Source organism: Aegilops tauschii, chromosome 2 (assembly GCF_002575655.3).
Source record: "Aegilops tauschii subsp. strangulata cultivar AL8/78 chromosome 2, Aet v6.0, whole genome shotgun sequence".
NCBI lineage: Eukaryota > Viridiplantae > Streptophyta > Magnoliopsida > Poales > Poaceae > Aegilops > Aegilops tauschii.
The window spans coordinates 545,270,633-545,280,269 of record NC_053036.3 but is presented as its reverse complement, the minus strand read 5'-3'; the positions used below and the strand labels follow the sequence as shown (position 1 = coordinate 545,280,269).

The window sequence follows — 9,637 nt, the reverse complement described above, 5'->3', positions numbered from 1 at the left end:
TCTGATGTCGATTCCAATCATCTCCTTGGGACAACAACGAAGCTTATGGTATCAGGCACTTCAGATCGATTCAAGGGTTCAACAACAATAATTGCGGCTCCAGGGCGCTAGTTCGCAGGGGGCGTGCACGAAGCTTCCGGCTATTGTTGACGATGTCAGGACGGCTCTGGTAGGGGAATGCCAACAACGGTACGTCGGCGGCTCGTTCTTGCAGCGATAATGATCGTTCCGTAGTCCTAAGATCTCAATGTAATTTTTATTATGTTTAGGATGCTTTTTACTTCTCATGAACTTCTATAATATATTTGATCCCTTTCCAGAAAAAAAACACGTAGTTCAACTTGTGCTCAACTCTCTCTCTCTCTCTCACTCATCATGTAGTATGTCTTGTCTCTCAACTATATTCGTTTCTCTCTCGCTCTTTCCTGACTGCATGAAGCAAATGGCGAGACCACCACCGTGACAGGTAGGCCAGGGCCTCATCAACGGCACGATAGCGGGGCTGCATTGCCGGAGATGAGCATTCGCTCCTTGTCCTCAAATTGTCCCTCTCCTAAAATCGTGAGAGGCGGAGGCGGCAAGCATTGGCCGGGTTAGCGGCTCCGGTCAGCATACGCTGTCCATGGCTGCTGGGCACTACGATTTTCAACAAATAAATAAAGGTTCACCGTTAGATAAATAAAGTATCCGCCCAATTTTTACTCTACCTAGAACATCTATTGCGTGGTCATTGGTGTCTACAATGCTAGCTGTTTCGTCCATTCAGAAGAAAAAAAACACATACATGATGCAAGAGCATGTTCTTTCATGAACCAAGCGGATGAGCACAGAGCGTTGAAATGTTTTTCTTATGGAGCAAGTGCAACATCTTTTGATCTGCAAAAAAAGCAGTCCAAAAAGTATTGTTATTCACGCCACCTGTCCCACCATTTCCAAAAGATCAGCACAATAGGCATACAAATCAATAAATTGTTTTCCCGTGGAAGATATGGAAAATAATTGAACCCCTGATCACGCCGGAGATATGCCAGCTCTCGCAACACAGACAGTCCGTCAACGGGCTAAACAAAGAGAAAGCGGAGGTGGTGGGAAAGTTCTCTTCGCCGGCGTCGACATGGCCCAACCAAATATTATTAATATAATCAACAAAAGAAAGAAATATTAAATACAGACAATATCATATCCCCGACGCGATAGTGCTGCTGGAGGAGAGGAAATAATGGTGCTTTTTATCATGACCAACTTTTTTTTAGTGTAGAATAGAAACGCACGCATCATTATAGCCAGGACGTCCATCGCCCGTCCATCCCCATAGTTGACTTTGAAGCCAAGACACAGGACACATACGCATATGATATTTTCTCTCTCTCTCTTCTGCCTGCTTGTGATGCTAGCAATAACGGCTTAAAGAAAACCCATTTATTCTTATCCCCAAAGTCCACTATCTCGTGGGTCATGGCCAAGAAGATGTCATTATCACACCGCATTGGGTACTTTTTTACAAAGAAACCCCCTAATTGCGATGCCTCATACTCACAAGTCCCCCATAACAGTAAACAACTAATCACTGTACACTGCCATAAATATTGAAAATCAAATCTACAATCAAATCAATTATACAGACTAGTTATCAAATATGTATTTTGTACGACCTTCAACTCGGTAGCTGCATTTTTTTGTAACAGTGTGAGACTACAGAGGTTTTCAGATCCAAACAGAGAAACAGTGGGATTAGACCGTTCATTCATGTAAAAACTGTGAAGCTGACACTTTCTAAACAACGACAGTTGGGCTCATATCTCCAATTCTGGGGGAATCCAGGGGGCTACCCCGAAAAGCGACCACCATCATTGACTCGCATCTTCTACCCTCACCCCGTTTCCACCTATAAAGGCAGCCATGGCCTCCGTCCAGACCTCCAACTCCCAACCAAACCGAGACCGCAACCAAGACAGCGACCCAAGATCTGCAGAGTCACAGGCGACCACACACCGGCGACCATGGCCGTGGACCTCATGGGCTGCTACACCCCTCGCCGCGCCGACGACCAGCTCGCCATCCAGGAGGCCGCCACCGCCGGCCTCCGCAGCCTGGAGCTCCTGGTCTCCTCCCTCTCCGGCGCGGCGCCGTCCAAGGCGCCGCAGCAGCACCAGCAGCAGCCGTTCGGCGAGATCGCCGACCAGGCCGTCTCCAAGTTCCGCAAGGTGATCTCCATCCTCGACCGCACCGGCCACGCCCGCTTCCGCCGCGGCCCCGTCCAGTCGCCGCCCCCGCCACCTCCGCCAGCACCGGTCGCTCCTCCGCCGCCCCCACCGCGCCCTCTGGCCGTCGAGCCGGCCAGGCCCGCTCCCTTGACCGTCGTGGCGCCGGTGTCGGTGGCCGCCCCGGTCCCGCAGCCGCAGAGCCTGACGCTGGACTTCACCAAGCCGAACCTGACCATGTCGGGCGCGACGTCCGTGACGTCCACGTCCTTCTTCTCGTCGGTGACCGCCGGCGAGGGCAGCGTGTCCAAGGGCCGCAGCCTGGTCTCCGCCGGCAAGCCGCCGCTGTCCGGGCACAAGAGAAAGCCCTGCGCCGGCGCGCACTCGGAGGCCAACACCACCGGCAGCCGATGCCACTGCTCCAAGAGAAGGAAGAACCGCGTGAAGACGACGGTGAGGGTGCCGGCGGTGAGCGCGAAGATCGCCGACATCCCGCCGGACGAGTACTCGTGGAGGAAGTACGGCCAGAAGCCCATCAAAGGATCCCCTTACCCACGGTAAATTTCTTTCTTCACATATCCAATAACAGCAGGATCAACAAATCATCTCCGTGGGTGCAAGGATCTGACTTGGTTTCATGTCTGGGTTTCAGGGGCTACTACAAGTGCAGCACAGTGCGAGGGTGCCCGGCGCGGAAGCACGTGGAGCGCGCCCTGGACGACCCGGCGATGCTGGTGGTGACCTACGAGGGCGAGCACCGCCACTCGCCGGGGCCGATGCCGATGCAGATGGCGCCGTCGCCTATGCCGATGCCGATGGGCGCTCCCGTAGCCGTAGCTAGTGTGTCCGCCGGCAACGGGCACGTCTGACTTAGCTAAATTTTTTCTTTCTTTCCCCTTTTGGTGGGGGGCTTCGTTGGTTCGCAATCTGTCTGATGTCCGTGTAAAGAAGAAGAAAGATTGTAGAGAGACGGAGAGGGAAACTTAATGCCAGAGATTTTTACTATCTCCAGACTCCACTTCGTCCACATCATTTTTATCTGTTCCTGAAATCGTTTATTTTGTGTGTTGTGGGTGCACATGGAGAGATTTCGTGGCATGGCTTTGAGCTGAGCGGCGTTGCGTTTCGATGTGATAAAGATAAGATTCAACGCCGCGGATCTGGGTGGGCGTGATGAAACTGCCATGTACGCGCGGCGCGGTTACAGTAAATAAGGACGGCAAATGCTCCGACTTTGACCTCATAATCTCCATTGATTGCTACTGGTACTGGTACACAATACAGTGCGCCAACTAAAGTTTTTTGAGGCACAAAATAGAAAACTCGGGAGGGAGCGGAGAAAAGAACAAGAAGTCATACGCGGCCCCGCTTAAACAAGCGCAATAATTGAATTGAATACTTTGTCGTGGGGCTCCCTCTCTGTGCAGAGGTCAAGGGTAGGCATCCGCACCGATTGAGTTGTTTGTGCCATTATTATTGTTTTGTTTACTATCTCTCCTCCGTCCTCTGTGGGCCCCACCGTCTGGGTGAGGGGAGTGGTGGGCCCCACGCGTTAGGCCCCCGGTCAAAGGAGGCGGGTGAGGGGTCCCTTTCCGGCCTGCACCCCGCAGTTGACCGCACCCTCCGGCCCATGCCCCGCGCCCAATCTCATCTCGTCACGCACGCAGCCCACCCAGCAGTGCAGTGAGACAACACGGAGAGCGCGCAGGAAGCGTTTCTCCTCCTCCTCCCACCTCTTTTACTTTGCAATTTTTAATTATTTTCTCGAATGAAAGTAAGGCCCTGGGCCCACAGGTGGGGCCCGCGCCAGCACTAGGGCCGAAGGAGGGGTCGCTCGCCATGGATGGGGGCTACTCGTAGCTCAGCTCGCCGTTAGCATTTCGATTTCAACTCCTCGGTTTGCTCGCCCGTCGTCCCTCCTTGTTGTTTTGTGCGGCCGAGCTAGTAGTAGTACGATCCGTTGACCCGGCCTGCCTTCGGTGCGGTGCGGTGCGGCGGAGTCTTTGCTTTGCTTACGGGCTACGCCTGTCGACCCTCCCCCGTCACGTCGCTTCAACACAAGTGCAACTCCTACTCGATCAACGTATCCAGCACTACTACTCCGGTGATAGTGTGAATCAAGCGACGGTTCAGCGGGTCAGTCAATCCGTGAAATTCTATATACTACTAGCACCTAATTGCAGCTGGATTTGTGATGCTTACTAGTTTACTTTACCCTACCCACTAGCTTAAGAAAATGCTTGCGAGTTGTGTGTTTGTTTATAGCAGCCTCCTGTCTGTCTCCGTGGGCGCGAGTATACTAATGACGATGACTCCACCCATGGTTAACCGGTGCCCACCACCACCAGTATTTATTTACCCGGGGTACCACAGTGTCGCATAGACTTGTGTACGCAGCTCTGAGGCTCTACTAGTAGCTTTGCTAATCTCCACCGGTCGTAAAAGTGAAACCATTGCTGTTACTTTTATTCTAAGCGAGCGAGCCATGCTTGGTGGGCGGTGGAAGAGAAGAAAGCAGAGCTGGAGAGACAACCGGGACATTCTTTGCATCTTCCCTGCTTTTGGCCTAACCCACTGTCAAACCCGCTTTGTTTAATCACACTCCTCCTCCATTAAACAATGCGTTAATCCCTGGCTGAGTTAGTCCCCTTCCCAGATCGGATCAACCAATGCGATATTATATACGCCATTAAAATAACACAATGCAGGGGTTCCCATCTATGCTATGCTAAGCTAATCCCGCCGGGTGCGCTGTCCAAGTGGACTTTTGTTTCATCATCGTGGGCTTGGTGCGACCTAAAGATACACTAGAGTGTGGGCGATCATCTCATCTCTCTCTTTTAAGTACAGTATTGTGGAAGCTTAATGGGATGGCATGTAGCAGTAGCGGTTAGGTCTGATGCCACATCTGGGATCTACCCCGAAACATCAGTACTGCTGCGTGCTCAACTTTTTCCTCCTTGTGTTCGGTAGTGATGCTCCTCTCTGGGTTGTCTGATCACTGATCACGGCCCTTATCTCTGGTCCAGAGCAGTCAGCGTGAGTCACCACCATGTAGTAGTACTGCAGCTAACATGTGAGTGGCCGTGGTGGTATCTAATCTGCTCTGGTCCTTGGTTTTGTCAGGGCATCAAGTGGGCTGTTTGTGACAACGCCATAAATTAAGGCCAACTCCAAACGCACGTCAAACGGACATCCGTTCTGTCCGAATTTTATCCGTTTGAGTAGGTCAAGGGGGGCGACGGCCGGCCGTTTTTCTGAATGGGCTGGTCGTGCGCCCAACACGCAGACGCATCTGCTCCGCCCGCCTGAAATTGTTTGCAAATGAATTTTTGTCCACCGCGACCGTAGTTCATGCCAGCGGTCATAATTCATGCCGACAACAAATCCAGCGGCCGGCAAACATATGCGAGCCTACAGAACGGTCAACCCCAAGTTTTCATGCCGGCAACAAATCCAATGACCGACAAACATATGCCAGCCTACAGAATCGTCAACCCCTAGGTTCTCACACCGGCAACAAAAGCCAGCGGCCGACAAACATATGCTGACCACCAGAATGGTCAACCCCCAAGTTTTCGCGTCCGCAACAAAGCCCGCGGCCGGCAAACTTATGGCATCCTTGAAAATGAACAAGTTTTCTCGGTGGCAACCAAGCCAGCGGCTGGCACACTAAGGCCTTGCAATGCAAGGTGCTTAGGAGAGATGCTTGGAGAAATAAACCAGGCTTTCCTTAAGCACCGGTGCTTATTTGTGCAAGGCAGACGCTTAATTAGCGTCTCTCCTCTAGAAATAGGCACTAGTATTTCGGAAAATCCGATTTATTTTTCTAAGCACCTCCCTACGCACCCAACATTGTACAAGGCCTTACCAACCTTTAAAAAGAACAACCACAGTCCACGCCCAAGGCCTCCCTAGTTTAGGCCGTCTTGGTCGAACATGTCCTTTTGCCGGTTTGCGGACAAATTTCTTCTCTTTGGGGACATGTTGGTCAAGTTCATGCTCATGGTTGCTAGCACCACCTCTTTTGCCTTGGTGCCAGCATTGGTGGCCTCGATCGCGAGCTTGTTCGATTGGGCGGCCCCCTCCATGTTGAGCTTTCTCCTCTTGGCAGCCTCCTTCATGTCATGCTTCTTCGTTTGGAGCTCCAAGTATATCTTCATTTGCTCCTCCTTTCCTTGGCGCTTCCTCTCCTCCCTCGCTTCCTTTTAAGTCATCGTGTCGTGCAAAGTTTCTTGCAAGGCGATAGATGCCACTTCTCTTTTGGAATGATTTGATGCCATGACAGCTCGCACGCTTGTAGGGCGCAAACTTCCTCCGTTCATCAAAGGTTTTACGAACTCTTCTCCAAAAGACTGATCCTTGTTGCTCGGCACCGGTCTTGAGACCTTGGCCTATCTCCATCGAACTCTCGCAAATCAAAGTGTCCTCTTCTTTGTTGTATGATCCTTGTGAATGCTTTGCTTCCTCCTTTGTGCCTCGGCTCTTTGGGTGAGCTCATCGATAAACAATGGCTCCTCCGGATTATCGACCTCCTCTTCCTCCTCTTCTCAATACATGTCCTCATCTTCATGCCATGAGTTGCCATGTGATACGTTTATGTATAATTTTTTATTGTTCCATGCTATTATAGTATCAATTTTGGACGTTTTATATAACTTTTTGTGCTATCTTATATCATTTTCTGGGACTAATTTATTAACCCAGTGCCAAGTGTCAGGTGTTGTTTTTTGCTTGTTTTTAGTTTTCCAGGAAATCAGTACCACACGGAGTCGAAACGCTACAAAACTTTTTGATGATTTTTTCTAGACAAGAGAGAGCCTAGAAGCTTTGGGAGGAGACCAGACGAGAAGCAAGGAGACGACAAGGCAACAGGGCGCGCCTAGGGGGTAAGCACGCTCTGATGCCTTGTGGGCCCCATGTGGCTCCGTCTAACCTAATTTTACCTCTATAAATTCTCTAAAATTAGGTACTAACAAAGAGCCACCCCAAACACTTTTTCCACCGCCGCAACTTTCTGTTCTTCCGCAATCTCATCTGGAGGCCTTTCCGGTACTCTGTCGGAGGGGGAATCGATCACGGAGGGTTTCGACATCATTCTTGCTGCCGATGATGCGTGAGCAGTTTACCACAGACCTACGGGTCCATAACTAGTAGCTAGATGGCTTCTTCTCTCTTTTTGGTCTTCAATACAATGTTCTCCTCTTTGTTCTTGAAGTTCTATCCGATGTAATCTTTTTTTGTGGTGTGTTTTGGATCCGATGAACTGTGAGTTTATGATCAGATTATTCATGAATATTAATTGAGTCTTTTTTGAATTCTTTTATACATGATTATTATAGAGTGTATTTCTCTCCGATCTATCCGTTTAGTTTGGCCAACTAGAATGATTTTTTCTTGCAATGGGAGAGGTGCTCTATGATGGGTTCAAGCCTGCGGTGCTCAATCCTAGTGACAGAAAGGGACATGGCACGTATTTGCATTGTTGCCATCAAGGATAAAAATATGGAGTTTACTCATATTGCTTCGGTTTACTTTGACTACATCATGTCATCTTGCTTAAGGCGTTACTCTGTTTTCATTAACTTAATTACCCTAGATGCATGCTGGTAGCGGTCGACGGGTGGAGTGATAGTAGTATATGCAAGTAGGAGTTGGTCTACCTGTCTCGGACGTGATGCCTATATACATGACCATTGTCTTGAATATCGTCATAACTATGCGCTTTTCTATCAATTGCCCAACAGTAATTTGTTCACCCACCATATGTGATGTGCTTGAGAGAGAAGCCTCTAGTGAAAACTATGGCCCCCGGGTCTACTTTTATCGTATATAGAAACACAAAAATGCCTTGTTGCATTTTTCTTTATTTTACTTTGTTTTGCTGTTTATCTATTTACCTACCACTGCGAGATTTGATCCTTGCAAATAACCGCCGAGGGGATTGACAACCCTCTTGTTTGCGTTGGGCGCAAGTATTTGCTTTTGTGTGTGCAGGTGCTGCCAACGAGGTTCCCTGTGGTTCTCCTACTGGATTGATAACCTTGGTTCTTAACCGAGAGAAATAATTATCTCTACTGTATTCTCTCCTCCTCGGAGAAATCCCAACGCAGCTCACAAGTAGCACCATGGTCGTTGGCCTATTCTTCTTCATGGCACCGTAGTGGTCGGCACCATCTTGGCCGTGGCCGTCTTGGCTTTGGGTCTCCTCGGGATCGAAGCCTTGGCCTTGGCCTTCGGGGTGGAAGGCCTGGCCATGACCCTCGAAGATGACTTTCTCCATGAGCGCGGTGTAGTTAGGGTCGTCGGCCGCCGGCGTCGCGATTGGCATTTCGTGGAACAGGTTGCGGGTGCCGGGAAGGTTGGCCATAGGAATCGACCGGGGCTGCTTCCTTTGCATCCCGTCGGTGGACTGACCAGCGCCATTGTACCCAGGCGCGACGTTGAGTCGATGACAGCCGGGTTGGCGGGTGGCCGGCTCGACCATGCTGCCGTCCGACGACGTGGAGAACCGGGTCTCCGGTGTTACGGAGGAGCTCGTCTACCGGTACCGCGGAGGGTGAACGACCGACAAGCCTGTGCTCGCCGCAGCCATGGCATGATGAGGGCCTGCGTCGTAGCTGCCTACGTGGCCTTGGGGAGGATGGCCTCGTTCTGGTCGACGACGGACTTGTGTTGCGCGGGCTCGGCGGCGTAGTCGGCAACGGCTTTCTTCTCCACCGCAATGGTCCGCCGGGCCTTCCTCTTGGCCGATTCAATGTCGAGCCGCGCGACCTCCGCCAGCGTGAGCTCCGACCGCTCTTTCTTCCTTTTCTTCGTCGCGGGGCGGGCGGTTGTGGCGGGCTGGTCAGCGGGTTTCTTCGGGGAGCCAGCCATGGAGGAGGGAGGGGATGGAGGGCGCGGGAGGGTTTCCGGGGAAGGAAGGGAAACTGGGTGTGTTGTGCCCCCGACGGGCGGGCCATGGGAGGACAAGGGCACGCGCCGCCCGTCAACGCACTGCCCATTTCGACGCAAACGCAGTCCAAATTTAAGCCGGAAATGGGTCGACGGCTAACAAAAAATAGATATTTGTTCGTTTGCTCCAGCACGTTGGTCCGTGATTTGTGTCCTTTTACCCTTAAACGGACGCAGACGCCCCGTTTGTGGTCGCTTGTTGGAGTTGGCCTGAGGAAGGAAGAGACACCTGGGCCAAAGAAAAGGCGGATAATTCCAGCGAGTGGAGGCGGAATTGTTAAAAGCCGGGGGCAGCCAGAATATTTTGACTTTTGTTGGTCATCTCTCCATTGAGACGCCTTTAATTAGTAGCGCATTTCCGTCGGTCTTCGAAGTTAAGCTCTCCACCCACGGGACTCTGATTGGCTACCGGTTGCGCTAATTGCCTAGCTAGGGCCACATGATTTGACTAATCGCCATGGTTATCTTATGTGGTGCCTAGC

At 51.2% G+C, this 9,637-nt stretch overlaps 1 protein-coding gene across 1 annotated transcript; it reads left to right on the top strand.

Annotated features, from left to right (window-relative positions):
• Nucleotides 1–1,903: 1,903 nt before the first annotated feature.
• On the top strand, nt 1,904–3,206 carry LOC109748502 (probable WRKY transcription factor 17). The gene is made up of 2 exons (XM_020307525.4): nt 1,904–2,758; nt 2,854–3,206. The coding sequence occupies exons 1-2, from the start codon at nt 2,001–2,003 to the stop codon at nt 3,068–3,070; spliced, it is 975 nt and encodes a 324-aa protein (XP_020163114.1). The 5' UTR covers nt 1,904–2,000; the 3' UTR covers nt 3,071–3,206.
• The last annotated feature ends 6,431 nt before the right edge of the window (nt 3,207–9,637 follow it).